The sequence below is a fragment of the Poecilia reticulata genome, chromosome 17 (genome assembly GCF_904066995.2).
Source record: "Poecilia reticulata chromosome 17, P_reticulata-male-v2, whole genome shotgun sequence".
NCBI classification, from domain to species: Eukaryota; Metazoa; Chordata; class Actinopteri; order Cyprinodontiformes; family Poeciliidae; genus Poecilia; species Poecilia reticulata.
The window spans coordinates 26,917,575-26,939,626 of record NC_088846.1 but is presented as its reverse complement, the minus strand read 5'-3'; the positions used below and the strand labels follow the sequence as shown (position 1 = coordinate 26,939,626).

General features: G+C 39.0%; 1 protein-coding gene across 1 annotated transcript in view; it reads left to right on the top strand.

The window, feature by feature from the left end:
* The window catches only part of LOC103479471 (neuropilin-1a-like), an 87,940-nt gene that overhangs the window by 51,398 nt on the left and 14,490 nt on the right, over positions 1-22,052 (top strand). Inside the window, exons 7-14 of the mRNA XM_081597808.1 lie at positions 7,456-7,611; positions 8,455-8,599; positions 9,821-9,996; positions 10,841-10,996; positions 11,855-11,999; positions 14,989-15,174; positions 16,148-16,186; positions 20,792-20,929. Of these exons, the coding sequence (XP_081453934.1) occupies positions 7,456-7,611; positions 8,455-8,599; positions 9,821-9,996; positions 10,841-10,996; positions 11,855-11,999; positions 14,989-15,174; positions 16,148-16,186; positions 20,792-20,929 (1,141 nt within the window). The remainder of the gene's footprint in view (positions 1-7,455; positions 7,612-8,454; positions 8,600-9,820; positions 9,997-10,840; positions 10,997-11,854; positions 12,000-14,988; positions 15,175-16,147; positions 16,187-20,791; positions 20,930-22,052) is intronic.

Sequence of the window (22,052 nt, the reverse complement as noted above, 5' to 3'; positions counted from 1 at the left end):
GACTAGTTTCTCCAAATATCTGCTCCCAGGTGTAAATAAGACACCAAGGTCTCCTCTGATTGGCTGAATTACGAATATACCTCACATGAACAAACTTATTCAGGTGGGATTTTAATTTAAGTTCTTATTTAATGGAAGCACAACAAATTTTCAACATTAGCAGAATATCAATAAAAAATGTGTGCACATTTGCAGCTTCTGCCGTATTTCTGAGCCAGAACTGAAATAAAACAAGTTTAATGTTTATCTTCTGACTGTATCCAAAGTTCAAGGGAGGAGTTGAGACTTTTTCTGCCCTCCAGCTTCAGATTCAGTTCGTCTGGCCACAGGATCTACAAACCTATTGTTAAAAGAGTGAAATCACGTCCTGATTGCTGCATGAAATCAGCTCTGTTTATCTCTGCTGTTCATGAAAGCCTCGTTCTGGCAGCGTCTCCGTAAGAAACAGCGGCGCGGCTACATCTGGCCGGGTGATTTATGTCCCTCTGAACCGGGCCTGTTGCTCCGCCTCATTGAGCCTCCAGAGTGATGACTGGAGGTTTTTTCATGAAGAGGATTTTCCATTTTATTTGATTAAGTGTGCTGCGATCCAGCTCCGCGCCGCGTCTCTCCGCCTGTGGCTTTGGATTCCTCTTATTTAAGATGAAAATTATGACTCGGTTAATTCCTGCATGCCTGTCCCCTCCACTGCAGGCAGCTCTATTAATTATTTACAGCCATGTATATTTTATCGATACTATTTTCAGGTTACTGTCGGGTGAAGCGTCCCGCTGGCCGTCTGCTTGGAGGCAGACAGTCGGCTCATTATCTGGCTTTATTGTGACTCTGTAATCATATTTCTCACAGCAGTGACTCATTTTAACTGCATGCTGGAAATTTGCAATAAAATTATGAGCTCTTATGTTTAGACATTAAAAATCTGAGACGCTTTGGGTTCATCTCAGCAAAATATAACCAGACCAGCGTTGATACAGTTAACTAAAACCAATGAAAATTAGAGGGCATTTTAACTGAAATACATAAAATATCAGTTAAATGGGGAAAAACTACAACACTGCAAAAACACAAAATCTTACCAAGTATTTTTAGTCTAGTTTCTACTGCAAATATTTTAGTAGATTTGAGATAAGAAAACTCCCTTATAAGTAACTTATCAGCAAGATATGGGAGCCAATAGCTGCACAATTTTGGTGGAAAACTTCTACTTCTACTGGCAGATTGAAAAAATATCTTGTTATAAGTGAAATTATCCACCAATGAAACAATTACTTTTTCAGCAAAATTAAGAAATTTAGCTCGTATTTATTGCTGAAAAGTTACTTGTAAGTTAGTTTTGTCTTATTTCAGGTGAACTAGAAGTTAATTTCAAAAATACTTGGAAAGATTTTGTGCTTTTGCAGTGTACTTATAAAATTAACTGAAACACTGAAATTATGAATTTAATATTATTTGTTTTTGTGTTTTTGAATCTAATAATTAGTCTTTCAAACTGATGCAAAAATAAAAATAAAAATTTCCCCCCAAACACAAGCAGTTTACGTCGGTTTTCGGCAAATTACGGAGCTCCATATGTCTCAAAATGCAACAGTAAAAGTTGGTGCAGACTCAGTTGTTGCTCAACAATAATTGAATCTTCTGTTGAGTATTTATTATCCAATCGATGGAAACATAACCACAATACAATATCAAAAACTTAATGAAAACTAAAACTACACAATATTTAACCAATTATTCCAGATGAGATGTTGCAAAAACAAATTTTCCTGCACGATAAATTGTCCCAGAAGTTATTACAGTAAAAGATTATATTGTTGTTTTGAGTCCATTTTCAATTAGTATAACGGTCCTGATAATGCAAAAACACATTCAGTAAATATCAGTAAACTTTAAATTGTAATGAACAATTAACACTGGAACTGGAAGATATTTTAAATCATCAACCAAACAACAGAAACAATAAATAAAGTCAATTATAAAGTCTCTGAAAATAAAATTGGACCATTTGATAGTTTTTTTTGAGCAGCGATGTGGAACCAGGAAAGGCTTCCTCCCTTGAGTTTCAGGTATTTATAGACTTCAGGATTACACTGACGCCATCAGGAAGCGCTGGGTTGTTTACATCTGGAGAACGCGTTTGGGCTTTGTCTGCCTGAGGCGCATTGTCAACGTCGGGGAAACAATATGGCTTAAAGAGTTGACCGACCAGGAGCAAATTTCTCCATGTTTACTTATGAACCTGGAAAATATCAGGAGAAACTTGTAAAAACAGATTGATCACACTAAAGAACATGGTTCACAAGATAAATGGGATTATCTTGCAGTTATTCAATATTCCTGAATATTTAACATTGTTTAGCAATAACTTTAAAAACCTTTAATTTTGATTCAGTTTAATTAAGTACAATGTAATGTAAGGATCGTTGGACCTTGAACAGAACCTTGTGTAACTCCAGTAAACTGTTTATTTTTTCAGATTCAAGATGGATAAAAAGCATGAAGTTTATCAAGGAAAATACTTCCTGGAACAAAACAGTTCTGGTTAAGTTTCTCTCCATTTTGGATGAAAAACTAAAGAGTCTCTTAACGCAATTCTGCTCGATTCTCATCTCCCTTCACTTTTCCATCTTGGATTTCTCCCATTCAGCTTGATTTCTTCCCTTGAATTCAAACAAAAGGATGAGTTGGGATCGTAAATGTTGATTTTCTGTGCTGTTCTAGATTGTAGTCTGTAATCTGGTTGTAGTTTCAGCAATGGCAGCTGAGGAAGTGAACAAAGCTGGTCATTACAAACGCTACGGCCAAACATTAGCGATTGAGAGAAATCAGATTTAAAACTTCAACAGAGTCCAGGCATCCAGGAAGCAATCATTTATCAAAAGCCAACGGTCCGAGCCCGCTAAACGAAGCAAATAGAACAAGGGGCTGGTAGTTTTTACCAAACTACCATTGACACAAAATGGCCGACTACTGTTGTTTTTTGGGACTGATAGTTTTCTTTCTTCTTCTTTTGGAGAGTTATTTTTGTGTACAAATTTTCAAAATGTCCCGGCTACATTACAATGTTTGAGATAGGCCAGTGGAACCTTTTCAGGTCCATTTAAATACGTAAATTTCAGAAAATAATTGAGGCGTGTGCATCATTTGTTTTATTTTCGTATATGTTGAGGCCTCCAAAATGCTTTTTTACGTTGGAGAAGATTAATAAGAAACTCTACAATTACTAATTACTGAGAAAAACTGGCGAAGTCCAATTTGTGGTGTAACTGAATACAAGCGCAGAGAAACTCAGCGAGTGCTGAACCCCCAGATAAGAATGGGGTAATTAAGGGTTTTATTTTTATTATAGCTAGGTCCCATTTTGGAAGGCTGTGGCATCATTAAAGTTTAATCCTAATTTGCCAAATTTAAACGAGTTATGTTCCCGTCTTGCAGTTTGTTTTCCTTCATTAAAAAGTTCTAAGTGAGAGTATTTCTCTGTTATAAATAGTTGGCAGTGCCAGGCGCTGAGCAATTAGGAGATGGAAGGCCAATTACCTTCAGCCAGTTGATGGAGGAAGTGTGGAAAATGGAACAATGAGCCAAAGGATTACTGTAAACACTGAGAGTTTTCCTGTTTCAAAAGGAAAACCCAGTCAGTCGGCGCTGTTCACTTTAATCTCTGGAGGTTGGATCTCGTACGTTAGCCTCCTCTTGCTGCTTTTGAACGTAATCATTTACTCATTTTCCTTTTAAATACTGGATAATATGAATATTTTCATCAGTAGTTTTCCTGACTTTTTTTACATTTTATGTATTTAAATGTGAAACTGACTTCCTCCTTCAGTTTGGGGTTGTTTAAACACTCGTTCAGTTGATCTGTTTAATTAGTTTAGGTTTTTTTTACTGTGTAGCTTCACTTACTAGACTAAACCTCTTGTGAGAACCTTTAATTGAAATTGTTGGACTTGATTTTTTTGAACCAGAGGCTGCACAGTGGCGCAGTTGGTAGAGCTGTTGCCTTGCAGCACGAAGGTTCTGGGTTTGATTCCCGGCCCCGGTCTTTCTGCATGGAGTTTGCATGTTCTCCCTGTGCATGCGTGGGTTTTCTCCGGGTACTCCGGTTTCCTCCCACAGTCCAAAAACATGACTGTTAGGTTAATTGGCCTGCCTGACAGACTGGCGACCTGTCCAGGGTGACCCCGCCTCTCGCCCGGAACGTCAGCTGGAGAGGCACCAGCAACCCTCCCGACCCCACTGAGGGACAAGGGTGAAAGAAAATGGATGGATGGATTTGTTTGAACCACTGTTTATTGATGTAGCCAAACATCAAGAAGAAAGTCTCAACAAATATAAAAGTGAATATTTGTAATTTCCTTTTCCATGTAGATTTAACATCAAACTTCCAGCTTGACTTTTAAAAATATAATAACCAAACATCAAATGGTGAGAGAAAATACAAATACTAACTTAAAGTAACAGGTAAATTATTGTAAATGGTCAAGTTAACAATTTCTAACAATATCTGCTAGCTCCTATGTAGCTAGTCATGCTGGCGGCTACATAGTTATGATTGCTATGGCTATGTAGCTAGCATTTCCATAACTATGGGTACTAGCTACTAAGCAGTGACCAGCTCTTATGTAGCTATGTCTATGTATCTAGACATTATAGCTACATAGAAGCTAGCATAACTAAAGCCGACTTCAGGTGACTTATTGGTAGAGTTTCAAATGGAACTATACCCAACAGTTGGTCAAAACAAGATTTGAGGTCAGTAGTCAGACAGCTGATGGCTTAAAGACATGTTAGCTGTTTCACCAGCACCAGATTTTGGTTTGATTGAAGTGAACTCTGGTGCTGTTCGAATACATATGTGAACAACAAGCAGACCAGAGACTGCTTCAAAAGCAGGAAGTGGACTACAGCGCAGGGCATTCTGGGTAATACAACCAAAACAAACAGGCTAACTAGCGCTAGCGGGAGAAATGGCTCATGATTTCCAATAAAATCTGATGCTCCTCCATTTTTGTTTATGTTTTGTGAAGATAAGTTGTGCTGTCTCTTCTTCTGAGGTTTTCATGTCATTTCCTGCAGTGGTTCTTGGTGCAGCCCCCCCACAGGTGAGGAAGGGGAATTTGTTTGACACAGTGCAGTGAAAATGTAGCAAAATGTTGTAGTTTTTGTCCCCAATCGAACCAAATCTGCCAGACTATGTAGCAAAAATTATGTCTTGATTTTACTTGTCTTTGAAGGCGACGCTGGGTTACAAATAAACACCATAAAACACGATTTAACTTAAAAGGCATCGTTTGTTTAGTCTTTAATGAGCAACGCAGACATTTTTCCTACATGCGACCTTTTCATATGGGCTGAGTGCAAACAAGTGTTGCATCTTGTGGGAATTTAGATGAGAAGAGACGTGGGAGCGGCGGAGAGCGATCCCACGCAACATGATTTCCCAGGGGTCTCCCTGTCAATCACGGATCCCGCAGAGACCTGTGGCGTGCTATTTCCTGCTCCTTCCCTGAAAAAGCTTCGGCAGGAGCAGTCAACACCCGCCCTGTGGGGCCTTCCCATGTAGAGCAGCGTCTCTTCGGTCGTGTAATTACACGCTGCATGCGGCGGTCATCCCACACGCTGAAGCAGAGCGCCTATTCTGGCCTCATAAGGCCCAAACTCAACACACAGGATTGTAATGGAAGTCGAACGGAGAGTAGTGTCATAGATTGCATAATTAGACTCGTTTCATGCTTTGATTCAAAGGGAAATCCTGTGATGCAGAACAACTTTAAACCATTTTCAGTTTAGATAGCCACTGCTAATTGTTAAAGGTGACCTATTATGTTTCCTTGAACAAGTTGGGATAGGTTTATGGGCAATACGTGTTCTTTAGGTTTGGGATTTTAGTCTCAAACCAGGTCCCCCAAACTCAACATTTGGACTCGCGTATGAAAATGGCTGCAAAAAGATGCACAATTATACAACCATACATCTTTGAAAAGCAGAAGTGGAGCCTCCTGCACAACCAACAAGAATGCCGCAAGTGGTTTCTGGATGATAAATCTGCAACAAAACACGGTAAAACCAGCGGCTAAAACGTGATGGAGCTCAGCTGGGGTTTCTAGGTGACGGGGATGGGGTTTCTAGGTGACGGGGATGGGGTTTCTAGGTGATGGGGATGGGGTTGCTAGGTGACGGGGATGGGGTTTCTAGGTGACGGGGATGGGGTTTCTAGGTGATGGGGATGGGGTTGCTAGGTGACGGGGATGGGGTTGCTAGGTGACGGGGATGGGGTTGCTAGGTGATGATGCAGTGCCAATGAATATGACTTAACAATCATTTACCAGACACCAAAAAACATTAACTTATTGCCAAAAACTGGTTGGATGGGATTTTTAAGAGCTTGGGTTGTTTTTATGAGCAGTAGAAACCCAAATGTAAGTACAAAAACATTCAAGATGTGAATTTTTGCATAATATTTCCCCTTTAACAGCATAAAAACTGTAAGGCTTTTTGCTATCTCTGCTACTCTTTGATAACAATCAGCTTATTAATCTTTTCACTGTTGCTTTCTGGGTAAAGACGGTTTGAACTGCCTCCTTTGCAGATTAAACAGAACTCACACTCCACACGCATTTCGTTTTATCTACTCTGATCACAGTTTCATGATTATAAAAGTAAAACTGCTTCCAAGGAATGTGATTCTGATCCTAGGACTTATAGATAAAGAGACATGTTTTTTTTTTTTGTATGTAAGGCAGAGAAAAAGATGACAGTTTGCTATTAGAAATATAAAAGTAATTGAGTTTGACTGTGTTCGCCTTTAGCTGACTTGCAGTAAAGGAAAATCAAATCAGCTGTAATTGAATTTCTTTTCTATTTTAAGGCCATCTGAAGAGTCTTGTGATGTCTATCAGATGGTGACTTTATTTATGCTTTATACCCAAACACAGGGGTGTCCAAGCTTTCTCCATTAGTGCCAAAAATGTTCACATTGAGAGCAGTCTTTATTTCTTAAAACTCCAGTATAAACAGGGTCTTGCACAGTTGCTGTTTTAGTTACAGGTAAATATTTTTTTTACTTTTTGGGGATTTATTTATTAAACATCGTTATTAAAGAAAAATATATTGTCTATCGGTGATGAAGAAAATAAATGGCGCTCCTGGATTGGCTGGTTTGCTAACATCAGCCGTTAGCGTTAGCATGTCAACTAGCATTGTGGCTAAGTATTTTAGCTTCCCAATCTGCATCCTTTTTTAAAAAATATTTTAGATAAGCTCAATTTAAAAAAAAACGCGAATAAACAGATTTTTTGACAAATAACTTTTGAACTTTTGAAATATTTCTACAAATAGGCGAGAATGAGGAATAATTCAGCTTTACAATATAAGAACACGCGTATCAGGCTTACCTGACCTGAACAGAACGCTCCTGGAAGCCATTTTACTGACCCGTTGTTGTTTTTGTGTCTGCAGGTCGACCTGGGGTTCCTCAGATACGTCACCAGCATCGGGACCCAGGGAGCCATTTCAATAGAGACCCAGAAGCATTACTTCGTCCGCTCCTACAAAGTGGACCTGAGCACCAACGGAGAGGACTGGATCACAGTGAAGGAGGGCTCCAAGCAGAAGGCAAAGATCAACTATCTCACTGTTTTAATTCACCGTCTGGATACGTGTTGTTACCTTGAAACGGCTTGAATCTGCCAGGTCTCGTTGTCAGTATGCTTCTACTAACTGCACATTGTGGATTTTGAGGCATTTACTCTGATTTGGTGACCTTTTCTTACAAGTTAAATGACAGAAAGCAAATAAAAAGCCAAAATACTGTTGGTTAAAATGCAGAAATATAATATATGCCATTTAAAGAGTGATTTATTTGGACAACAGAGCATTTTTAGAAGATTTTTGTCTTTCTAGAAAAGTAAAGTCTGGAAAATGAAACATTTTTTTAATATAATTTCTCCACATTTTCTTTTATCCAGTCCTGGAAAATGATTTAAAAACATTTACAGACTGCATGGGAAGCTTGTTATTGTGAGTTTAGCCTAAATGCTGTCAGAAAATTATCTAAATTATTATTATTGTTATTTTATTTTGTAGCAATAGCACTGATCTAAAATTAAGTTCTTAAAATGTCTTAAATTAATTGTTAAACATGTAAGTTGGCCTTAAATAATTTTATTAATGTTTGATTTTATCAAAGTCTTCATTTCTTTCTGTGACTTCAGATTACTGTTAATTAGCTGCTAATATCTAGCTTGTACATACGCTAACTAGCTAAATGGCTAGCTAGGTAGCTAGCTAGTTTTTATTTTATACTTTACATCTTACCAGCCTATTAAAAGGCCCGCCTTTGAACACTTTATGATAATCATCTCAATTCAGACTTTTTCTGTCACAATATTCAGTTGGTTTTCTCAGATCTGTTAACAAAAACAGAAACTATTTTTCTTTTATTATTCTTATTTCCAGATCTTTCTGGGGAACCACAATCCAACAGACGAAGTCCGTGCCTTCTTCCCCAAACCGATTCTGACCCGATTCGTTCGTATCCGCCCGCTTACCTGGGAGCAAGGCATCTGCATGCGCTTCGAGGTCTACGGCTGCAGACTGTCAGGTGTGAGGCAGAACTCCATGTCCACCTGTTAAACCCACTGATCCAGCCTCTTTCTGCATGTTTTTGCTTGTTTTGATTTGTTTTTTCACTTCTGAATTTCCCATAAACACATATTTTTTGCCGTTTTTTCTGCACATCGTGCATCAACCTTATACGGTTACCATTTGGGGAGCTGCTTTCTGTTGATTTTAAATAATTATTACTTCCAAACCGGGCGAAACCTCCCCACTGAAGGACACAATTATTCATTACAGTGAAGCTGTGCGGGATCATTCTGGCTCATTAATCATCCTCAGACATTATTCCCCGTCTGTGATGTGAAACTCTCAGAAGAAGCTCTGTGAAGTCGATGCAGCTGAGTGGAGATCTGGTGCTCTGGACCGGGCTACGCATACATTTAAGTTGTTCTCCACTGGAGAGGACATTTTGTTTCCTTAGCTCTGGTTCTGCAGCCAAATCAACATTTATGGGATCTAACTATTTTAATTACCTTGTTGAGTTACTGTTGTAACTCCTATAAGTTTAAATATTACTGAAAATATTTTAAAGTAAGATTATTTCACTGTATTTTGATTATTGGCACTGAGTTATTACATCATATCCAGCTTAACAGTGTTTGGCACCAGCCAGATACAAACATTGGACTTTCCTTAAGATCTATAAGCTTCGCTAAATTTTATTTAATTATGTTAATGTATTTATGTAAGTCTTATTAAATACTGACTTGTTTAAAATCTGTGTAAAACTCTGCCTGAGGGAAGATTTATTTCCTTTCCAACGAGATATTGCATATTTTGAAGACGGGATGATGAGATTTTGTAAATCAAAAAAAGATTTACAATTTAACACAATCTGAAAATGATAAGTTATCCTAAGATCTAATCTATAAATATTCCAATAGTCAATAAGAAGGTAAAACAGATCCTGAAAACTATTTCTATATCTGAGAGTGAGCATTAAAAGTATAATTGAAGCTAAATAAAGGTTGAACTTTTAATCAAAGTTTTCCCTGACCTTGTTAAAATGTTTCTCCAGTCAAACCACTGATAAACTGTCCAACTTAAATCCATATATTTTAGAAGAATTGCTTGTTAACTAAGATCATATTTAGAGTTTGAGTTGACTTCATCAATTTGAATGAATCCACTGTGGAAATCATTTTTGTGTTTTTGGTTCCATATTTAAATTCCTCTGTTGCCTCTCTGCCGTCCCGTCTCTCAGACTACCCGTGCTCGTCGATGTTAGGCATGGTGTCTGGGCTGATCTCTGACCCTCAGATCAACGCTTCGTCCTTCGCCGACCGGGGCTGGGTGGCCGAGAACGTCCGGTTGTTGACGGGCAGGTCGGGATGGACCGGGCAGCAGACCAAGCAGCCCTTCAAGAACGAGTGGCTGCAGGTGAGTCTGCAGCTCAGCCGGCTTGGATTACCGGGCAAAACCCTCTGAATGCTCTGAGATATGAGTATGTGTACGGTTTATGAAGTGGCTTAAGGGAAACTATTATGTAAAATTCACTTTTTGTGAGTTTTTTTTAAAAATATCATTTGGGTCTCAACTGCTTCTAGAAAAAGTCCAAACATTAAATCAAACTCATCCAGCCACTTTCTGGCAATAAGTTGATGTTTCTGATGGAAATAGGAATCGTTTAAAAAGAAAACTAAACTATTAAGTCAGAATCGGCAAGGCATTGTCCTGTTACCTAGCAACCCCAATGGAACCCAGCCCCGTTGCCTAGCAACCCAAGCAGAACTCCACTCACGGTTAAAGATGTACTGTTGTATAATTTGCATTTATTTGCAGCCACTTTCACATGTACAAAGTTTAAATATTGAGTTTGGGGGGCGTGGCCAGCAGCAGCTTATTTGCATAAAAGTGACAGAAGCCCTAAAACAGCAAATTCTGGAAAAAAAAAAACAAAATCGACAGAACTGAGAAGGAGAGATCACATTTTTAAACAATGATTTTGTTAAAAAACTGTAATTAATATGTTTTGTTTTGCCCAAAGACCAATGTAACCTGTTGAAGAAAGCATAATTAGTTACCTTTAAGATATTTTTGTATGCATTTCTAAAACAGCAAAAGAAAATCTAAATATGTGTGAATTAAATTGACTCCTCTTCAGTAGATCCCACATTAAAAGTGACTCAAACACACCAACAGTCACTGCGTTCTGGGTCAGGTTGTATTTTATATGCTTAAAATCCTATGATGGTGCGAAATCATCACATTTCCTGCCTTGCAGGTGGATCTGGGCCAGGACAAGATACTGAGCGGTGTGGTGATCCAGGGAGGAAAACACCACGACCGCAACGTTTACATGAAGAGGTTCAAGGTCGGCCACAGCCTGGACGGTGAAAACTGGACCGTCGTTAAGGAGGAGAACACCACCAGGCCGAAGGTCAGCTCGCTCACGCTGATTTAAAACACAACTGTTCTGATTACAGCTGGCAGCCAGGGCGGCGCTCAGCGTGACAGCTGCTGCTTCTGGGCAAAACAGGAAAGTGTAGCGCGATGGGGAAGAGTTGTTGCTGAAGCAAAAGACAAAACATGAAACACCGTTCAAGATGGTTCTGGATACAAACGGCGCCATCTTGGAGCTGGTCCAAGATCAGCGGCTGCTCATCAGCATGAGAGGGAGTGAACGGTTTGGACTTGAGATTCAGTTTCTGACTGGACTTAAAGGTTTTCAGGACAACTCCAGCTGGTAGACGACAATGGATGGATGGATGGATGGATGGATGGATGGATGGATGGATGGATGGATGGATGGATGGATGGATGGATGGATGGATGGATGGATGGATGGATGGATGGATGGATGGATGGATGGATGGTTGGTTGGTTGGTGATGGGATGGACAGTTGGATGAATAGATGGATGGATGACTTGTTGGTTTGTTGATTGGTTGGTTGGATGGATGATGAATTGATGGATGGTTGGTTGGTTGGTTGGTTGGTTGGTTGGTTGGTTGGTTGGTTGGTTGGTTGGTTGGTTGGTTGGTTGGTTGGTTGGTTGGTTGGTTGGATGGATGATGAATTGTTGGTTGGTTGGTTGGTTGGTTGGTTGTCATTTCTACTCTGAGGATGTTTCCTGGTTTTCCAGGATGTTCTTCAGGAATGATGAGCGACTGAATGCCTGTAGAACCTGATATGGCCTAGAACCTGATCTGCTGTAGAACCTGATCGGCTGTAGAACCTGATCTGCTGTAGAACCTGATCTGCTGTAGATCCTGACCCGGTTCTGTGTTTCTCTTTAGATCTTCATTGGGAACCAGAACCATGAAACCCCGGAGATGAGGTTACTTGGCCCGCTTCTGACCCGGTTCATCCGGATTTACCCAGAGAGAGCGACAGCAGAGGGCATTGGCCTCCGACTGGAGCTGCTGGGCTGCGAACAGGAAGGTCAGTCTGAGTCATCCAACCATCTGAACATCCAACCACCTGAGCATCCAACCAACCATCTGAACATCCAACCAACCACCTGAACATCCAACCATCTGAACATCCAACCATCTGAACATCCAACCACCTGAACATCCAACCACCTGAACATCCAACCACCTGAACATCCAACCACCTGAGCATCCAACCATCTGAACATCCAACCATCTGAACATCCAACCATCTGAACATCCATCCAACCACCTGAACATCCATCCAGCCACCTGAACATCCAACCAACCATCTGAACATCCAACCATCTGAACATCCATCCAACCATCTGAACATCCATCCAGCCACCTGAACATCCAACCAACCATCTGAACATCCATCCAACCACAAGAACATCCAACCATCTGAATATCCAACCAACCATCTGAACATCCATCCAACCACCTGAACATTCAACCATCTGAACATCCAACCATCTGAACATCCAGCCACCTGAACATCCAACCAACCATCTGAACATCCATCCAACCATCTGAATATCCAACCAACCATCTGAACATCCATCCAGCCACCTGAACATCCAACCATCTGAACATCTAACTACCTGAACATCCAACCATCTGAACATCCAACCAACAAACCAACTAGTCAACCATCCAGCCATCCATCCAACCACCTGAACATCCATACATCCAACCAACCAAAAAACCAACCAACCATCCGTCCATCCATTCATACATCCGTCTGTCCATCTATCCATCCGTCCGTCCGTCCATCCATCCGTCCGTCCGTCCGTCCGTCCGTCCGTCCGTCCGTCCGTCCGTCCATCCATCCATCCATCCATCTATCTATAAAACTGCAAAGGGTCCTGCTGTCTTTCAGTCTCGCTACTAAAGTAATACTGACACACTGTGAATATTGTATTCACTCATAATTAGCTCAAATATTATTTTTTCATTTTGGATAACTGCATGAAGTTTCTGTTGGACTTTATTTTGCTGAATCCTTCGAGGTTTGAGCTTTGAGCCATGCGGGTTTGTCTCTGCGCTGCTGCTGCAGGGAGACGGGAGGGAAGGCAGGGCGCGACCTCTCACAGGAGGAGAGCGGGGAACAGATGAAGGCAGGAAGTGGAGGATCTGGTTGCCCTGCAGGGAGACTGATAAGAAGCAGCCAAAAGCAGATGAGATATGTTTTATATGCGGGTGAAAGAGAGCAGAACAGCAGAAAGAGTCTAAGTTGGGAAACTCAGACTCTGTTAAAAACTAAAACTCTTTGGAGCTAAAATCTAAAATGTGAGATCACTCGCTCGCGTATCTGTTTTCACCGAAAACACAAGAAGGACGCGCGGAGCAGAAGGAAGCTTAACGAGCTTCGTGATGCGCCTGCAGATTGGCTGAAAGTTAAATCATCCTCGCTGCTGTGAGAACAAACCTCCATCCATCCCACTCAGGATGTCACAAACACGCTTTAATTACGTCCCGACCATCTGGGATCCGGAGCCTGTTGTTGTTGTTGTTGTTGTTCAAGTTTGGTTGATTTTATTACCATAAAACATGGATTTTATTTGCAAGAGAAGAGAAAACTCATTGAGTTTGGAGAAACTTTGTGATTTTCTGAACCAATTTAACCAACTACAAGACACTCTGAACATCTTCGTAGGACATTTTCCTGAAAGTACAGGTTCCTTTCTCTGAATTCAGACGAAATGAATGAAATCCTACTAAGTTTACAAGTTGCACTCTAGATCAGGGGTGTTCAAAGTACGGCACGGGGACCATTTGTGGCCCTTGGACTGATATTTTTGTGGCCCCCAACTTTCTTTTTATTTGAAATTTGTCTAAAATTATTAGTTGTTTTTTTTTACGATGCCTTCACCCTAACCCTAACCCAAATCAATGCAGAGATTTTTACTGAGAGCTTTTCTGCATCCAAATTAGCTTTTATTTAATTTATTAAGCTCGTTTAAGTATAGGAAGCGCTTTGGAAGAAAGTGACCCAAGTTGTTTTTATTGAGAATAAATTTGTTCAACTGACCCTGAAAGAATTTGAAAACTAGAAATCTTTCTTATAATCTAGAAAATCTGCAAAATCCTAGTTATCCCAGTGTTGGGTCTACGATGTTGCTACGACATGTTACTTTCTAGAACTTACCCAGTACTTTACCAGAACTTACCGCATACGTTCTGCAGCTTACGTGTTCTTCAGCTCATATATCACATTTTTAACCCTAAACGGTTTACAGGAACTTACATTCTAGAGCATAGATGTAAATGTGAAAGTTAGAGGTAGCTAACAACCACCGCTAACTAATGAGCTAACCCTAAAGCACTAACTATAAACATTAGTTCTGCTAATGCTAAACGCTAACTTCAGCCATTTCCCTTCCATGTGTCAACAGCACGTTATATTGCCATTGATATTAGAAATACATTAAGATACAAATAAATAATACTTTTTAAAATAAGAACATAAATATTTTATTGTCTAAAACGCAATAATATATCTTATCTTTAGTGAAGGCTTGCAGAAGATGCATCTGCAGCTAAAAAACTGACATTTACATATAAAAACTTCCGTCTTTCCTGCTTTACTTAACATCAGTGCAGTTAATCTGCTGATTATTTTATTAATTAATAATTGGATGGCTGAAGATGCTTAATAAGAGTTTTTATGCCATTTAAACCAGATTAATCTAAAACTGCCACTTGATAAAGAACTTTTTATTTATCTTAAATGTAAAATGTATATATTTTGTATATTTACTTAAGCCAGCGATTAATCGATTACTAAATTATTTGATTCATAATCGATTAATCGCGGTTAATCGTTAACTTTCCAAATCTTACAGGATGCAAACTGAAGTAAATATGAGACATTTTCTGACTTCTGCTCCATAAAAAAACACATCTGTGAAATTTTTTGTCAACCTGATCCTCCTTAACGCTTCACATTTTGTCTTTTGTACAAAGTTAGATCATTTTTTAATTTGTTTTTCCAGAGAAAACCACGACGGGGCCCCCACCCACCACCGCGCCGTCCACCACGCCGCCCATGACCACGTTCGGCGCCACCACCGCAGCGCCGACCACGCTCCCCACCACCGCGTCGTGTCCGGAGTGCCTGGACTGGGAGCAGGACTCCGACGAGGAAACGGAGAACACGCTGGTCTACGACGAACACTTTGGTGAGAGGAATTAACATGTCAGAGGAGAGACCAGTAAATTTAGGGAAACATGGGACACATTCATGTTTCCTGGAACGTAACCAATCGAAACCAATCAGTGGAATGAAATATTAATAATATTGATATTAATTAATATTTGTTAATACGAGAGTGACTCTTTATCTAGGCATTAGTTTTTAGTACTCTGTGTTTTTAACATGTGTTCTTCTTTTATTATTTTATTATGTAATCAGCTAAAATAATTATGTAATTATTTTAGCTGAATTTTATTTAATTTTATTTAATTTTATTTAATTTTATTTTATTTTATTTTACACCCTATGTGTTGATTTTGGTTTGGGGATGTTCAATGTTTGCTTGAATGTATGTTTTATATTTTTCATATATGAAATAGTTAAATAATTATATTGTTTAAAAAAAAAACACAACTTTCCCTTTTAGAGCTGCTCCTTCAAATATTTGCAGATTTTTATTTCTCTCTAAAAACTTGGATAATTAATTGAATAATTAATTGAGCCTTTTGTTCTGTTTGAGGATGAATTGGAATGTGTGAATGATTTAATTTGTTTCTAGGTGCATTTAGACAACATTTGTTGTGAATTGGCGCTATATAAATAATATATATTATTTTATAAATACAAAAAAATAAAATAAAACTCTCACTTCTTTAGTTGGACTTAAATTTTTCATTTAAGCCTCAAATTATGAAGAAAAACCTGCAGCTTATGTCTTTTTGAGCAGCATAATGAGCGACAGATATTGAAGTTTAAAACATTTTGATCTAAATTATTAATTTAACCATCAGATTATTCTGGCCATTAAGTTTTAGAGACTTTTATTAGGAAACTGAATTATTATGTTCTGTTTTTTTGTTAAGGTACGGGTATTTTGTGTTTGTGTTGACATGTGTGTGGTTGGGATGTGCCTCCCTGACCTTTGACCTAACCCTGACTGTCCCATCTGTCTGTAACAGGAGTCGTCATGACCCCCGACCCCAAGGTCGACATTCCAGGTGAGGATATTCTCCAAAATGTTCCCCCATGTTTACAGAGTCTGTCCTATAAAATCTGTCACATCGCAGGTCGAGTTGCATCATTTCTTTAACAAAAGCTAAAAAAATATATTAAATGACGAAATCTGCTCAAAGTTTATGATTTTCAAATTAATTTAATCACTAAACCTGCTTAGATTTATTTGTCTTATAAGTTTGTTGATGAAGGAAAACGCTTCATATGCGAGATGTTGGAGTAGGGGATATGAAGGATGTTAGAGCTGGTTCCTCTTCCTCCTTCTTCTCTCTGTTCATGGTTCAGGTTATATTTAACCATTTCAGATGCTAATCAGCTGCTGTAAAAACACCCGGTTGCCATGGTTACGCATCCAAGAAACAGTCCAAAAATCCTTCCAGCATCCAAAACCAGAGGGGAACATTTGTCCAGAAATGATTGTTAATTAAAAAAATTCTGAGCAAAAGTCAACAAAAAGCGCAAATCAGAGCTAACGTAACCAAAAAAAGGAAAACTGTGAAAATGTTAATACGTACATTTAACCACTGCAGAACCTTGTAAAAGTTCTCATCTCCCTTGAATTCACCAAATTTTGTGGCCCAAACTGAAGGAATTTTGTGGAAAAAGTTAAGAAGTTATAGAAGCCAGACTGGAGGAGCAAACAAACAGAAAGAAAAGAGGGGAGAGTCGTAATAAAAGAGAAGAATGGAGGGGAGGATTCCTCCTGGAGAGAAAGAATAAAAGCCTCCTGGGACTCAATTAGCCGAGCCGAAGCATCACAGGAAGGCAGTTTGGGGTCTGCCGGTGCAGATCCACAGTCGTCGTCTCTGCATCCTATTAGCCTGTAAAAAAAAAAACATGTCCAATTCACACAGACTGCTGAATGCATCTGAATGCTGCGGTTAAACTGCTGGCGCCTCTCCACTGCCAGAGCAGCGACGGACAGAGATTCCTCCCGGCCGTCTGATCCCAAACACATGCATGGACCGAACCTGATCCCAAACACATGCATGAATCCAACCTGATCCCAAACACATGCATGAATCCAACCTGAACCCAAACACATGCATGAATCCAACCTGAACCCAACCTGATCCCAAACACATGCATGAATCCAACCTGAACCCAACCTGATCCCAAACACATGCATGAACCCAACCTGATCCCAAACACATGCATGAATCCAACCTGATCCCAAACACATGCATGAATCCAACCTGATCCCAAACACATGCATGAATCCAACCTGATCCCAAACACATGCATGAATCCAACCTGATCCCAAACACATGCATGAACCCAACCTGATCCCAAACACATGCATGAATCCAACCTGATCCCAAACACATGCATGAATCCAACCTGAACCCAACCTGATCCCAAACACATGCATGAATCCAACCTGAACCCAACCTGATCCCAAACACATGCATGAATCCAACCTGAACCCAAACACATCCATGAATCCAACCTGAACCCAAACACATGCATGAACCCAACCTGATCCCAAACACATGCATGAATCCAACCTGATCCCAAACACATCCATGAACCCAACCTGATCCCAAACACATGCATGAATCCAACCTGAACCCAAACACATGCATGAATCCAACCTGATCCCAAACACATGCATGAATCCAACCTGATCCCAAACACATGCATGAATCCAACCTGATCCCAAACACATGCATGAATCCAACCTGATCCCAAACACATGCATGAATCCAACCTGATCCCAAACACATGCATGAACCCAACCTGATCCCAAACACATGCATGAATCCAACCTGATCCCAAACACATGCATGAATCCAACCTGATCCCAAACACATGCATAAATCCAACCTGATCCCAAACACATGCATGAATCCAACCTGATCCCAAACACATGCATGAACCCAACCTGATCCCAAACACATGCATGAATCTAATCTGATCCCAAACACATGCATGAATCCAACCTGATCCCAAACACATGCATGAATCCAACCTGATCCCAAACACATGCATAAATCCAATCTGATCCCAAACACATGCATAGACCTGACCTGATCCCAAACACATGCATGAACCCAACCTGATCCCAAACACATGCATGAATCCAACCTGATCCCAAACACATGCATGAACCCAACCTGATCCCAATCTGTTGTCACTCTTTTTATCTGGGGAATCTTCCTAAAAGTGGTGCTTTGTTTCTCTGGTAACACTTTATTTGAAGGATTTTGCATAAGACTGACATGACATGTTCATAAACATGGCATAACACCTATTAAGAACACGAAGAAGTCCTCATGAATGTTTACGTCTGTTGTCATGAAGTGTCACTCGATAAATAATGGCACATTTAATGCAAAGTTGCATTAAAACTTGGATTAAAAGTCCATTAAAAGTGGCATTTTTGCATTATTTGGTAAATAATGACACTTTTTACACAAAATTGCATTGAAACTTGTATTAAAAGTCCATTAAAATGGTAAACTGTGCATTAAAAGTGTCATTAATTACCAAATGACACTTCATGACAACAGTCATAAACATTCATAATCACTCCTTTATGTTTATGACTGTGTCATGTTAGTCTTATGCACGCCCCGTCAAATAAAGTGTTACCCACACTCTACTTTCAGAGAGATTACCGTTTACTTTTCACAACTTAGAAGCTGCTTTAGGGAGTATGTCAAGTCGAAGTTATTTTTAAAACACATTTCAACAATAAGGATATTTTGCGTCTGCGCACAACGCTGGAGGGAAAGAAGGCGATTTTATTTTTTACTAGCTGCGCTGCCGCAGTAAAACGTTTATGTCGACAAAATGACACCTGAAACATGCAGGTATTATTAATTCAGTGCAGTTCACCACAGCAAAACAGAAAATAATCCAGAAAACCACAGGTTTCTCACTTCCTGTGTCAGCTACGCTATGCACAGACTGGTTGCCATAACAACTGACGACAACGCCACTTGATAAATCAGGATTCGACAAAACTGACGGTTTAATGTTTTTAGGCTTGATGTTTATTTTGAGATCATTAAAAAGTGATTCCTGTGTTAGATTAGCTACTGTTGCTATTAGCTAGTCTAACTCTTTGGAGGTTTTCAACCCGTTTCAAACATGGCGGCTTCCTGCAGTACCCGTCAACTGGTTGGAGCGTTTCTTCTGGAGAATAAATACACACAACTGAGCGCACGTGTTTTCAATAGAGATGCCACAAAATCCAGAGGCATTCTCAACCTGAGAGAATTAAACGAGTTGGTAAACACAGCGTGAGACTGGAGTATTCAACTTTATAAAGTTACTATATGATGCCGGGCTCCAGGAAGCTCCTAGTAATCCCTGCCTTGGCTTCCTGTAAGGTTTTACTGGAGCAGATGGGGGAGCTTTGTTTGAGAGAGGGAGCTCATTAGTTAATGAAATACTTGGGATTCAGCAGAAGGATAATCAACTCCTTAAGGTTTTCTTTCAGAGCTGCTTTTTATGAAGGTCACTTGGTGTTTCCTCGTAGCTTTGCTGCATTTTAAATGTTTGAAAACCAACAAAAAGAAAGTGAAGTTCATCAACAAAACTGTTCATTTTCCTGCATCAGAGATGATATTTAAGGTACGCAATAAGCAATAAATCAGGGGTGTTCAAAGTGTGGTCCACGGGCCTTTTATGGGCCTTGTAATGACACAAATTTGGCCCGTAGATGCAGATGGAGACTTTTAATTTGTAACCAGGGTAAAAATGGTTACCAACATAACTGTCTTACGTAGGAAAATGTAAAGTATGACATAAAGTATTTGTGTTTTTATAACTAAGTTTTAACAAAAGATAAAGCCAAGTTTATCCAGAGACTTTTACTGAAAAGTCAACTGCTAAATATATCAAGAGTTTTGAAAGAAAGCAACCCAAATCCTGTTCTTGTTTCTGAAAATAAATGTATTCAATCGAGCCCAAAAGAAATTAAAACCAAACATCTTCTCCCACTGCAAAACTGCATAATTAAAGTAGTAGTAAATTTCTGAAATTTATCACATCATTTCTGAGTTTTTAGTGGAAATTTGGTCCTTTTTTTCTATCTAGGACTCTAATAGACCGTCTTAAACATCCAGCCACTTTATTTGCTTGATTTCAGGTTGTTTTCTTTGGACCACGACGACTTTTGAGTCGACAATTTTGGCCAACATGGCAAAAAGTTTGGATTTATTACAAAAATCACTTAATTATATGATGAGTTAAAACAAGCCTAATAATTTCCACTTATTTACCAAAAACTGAATGATAAAGTTTCCAGTCTGGCCTTTTTTGAAGAACAATTTTGTTTACAGAGACGTCATAATTCATTTTATGTGTTGTTTTTGTTGTTTTGCTTATTTATTTTGGATATTTAAAATGTCTTCCAGCTCCAGTGTTAAATGTTCATTAGAATTTAAAGTTTATTATCTTTGACAACGTGTTCTTCCATTATTATTCCATTAAAATGGTCTCAAAACAACAATGTTAGCGTTTGTTGCAATAACTTCTGTCGTCCAGTAAAGTTTATGACAGTCTTACTCAGTCAATGTTTAGATTCAAACATCGACTTTAATGGTTTTTTGTTCTAAAAAAGTTGTTTTGTCTTCCAGCTTATGTTTGGTTTGCCTGTAACTTCGACTTCTCGTCGTTATGCGGTTGGACCAAGGACAGCGGCTCCGGAGCCGAGTGGTTCATCCAGAGCAGCGAGGCTCCGGCTGTCCACAGAGGCCCGACGCTCGACCACACAGGTAGGCCACACATAAATAATAATAATAATAAAGTTTATTCCAGGATGAAGCATCCTCCTGGAACGAGCCGTGGGACTCTGCTGAGCAAAGCATGTTCATAAAATCTTTAAATAACAAATTTTATTCCCAGTGCAGCAGGAAAACAACAGCATTACTTTTTCTGTCGTCACATAAAAGCAGCTCTGGTCGGGCGTTTACACTCATCCTGGGCAAATATAGTAATAATTTTAGGTTTTTAATGATTTATTTGAACCAGTTTTTCTGCGGTGAAATGATTAACTATTCACATTCAATTAAATCTTTACCACTTTGGTAAAACTTTATTTGAAGGGGGGTGAATAAGACAGTAATGACACTGTCATAAACATGTCGTTACACATGTCATGAACATGAATAAGCCTTCATAAATATTTATGACTGTTGTCATAAAGTGTCATTCGGTAAATTATGACACTTTTAATACAAAGTTGACATTATTCAAAATGTCTTGTTATGACAACTTGACATTAACCAAGAAATTATTACTGTTTAAACTTTACCTTTAATAACATAAAGTTACCTAATTTTTAAAGTGAAATCAGTAATACTTTTAGAACAAATTTATATTAGTAATGATTTATTGGTAAATGTCAAGTTGTCATTACAAAAACATTTTGATTAATGTCAACTTTGTATTAAAAGTGTCATAATTTACCGAATGACGCTTTATGACAACAGTCATAAATATTCATGAAGGCTTATTCATGTTTATGACAGGTGTTATGTCATGTTTATGACAGTGTAATTACAGTCTTATTCACCCCCCTTCAAATAAAGTGTTACCAATACTTTTCATTGGTGATCGAGACAGTATGTTGGTGTAAAAATAACGTTTTCAAAGTGACCAATTGACCAATAATCAATACGAGCAACACGTGAGTTACTTTCCAGAGCATAAAGTTTACTTTCTGGAACACAAAGCTTAAACTTTGAAACTTTAAGATTATTTTCTGACATATGGAGACCATATGGACCTATCCCAGAGTTTACAGGGTGCTTTCTCAGAACCTACAGAGTACTGCTGTGTGACTTACGGGTTACTTTCTAGAACTTAATGTGTCATTTTCTATAACTTAATACTTCT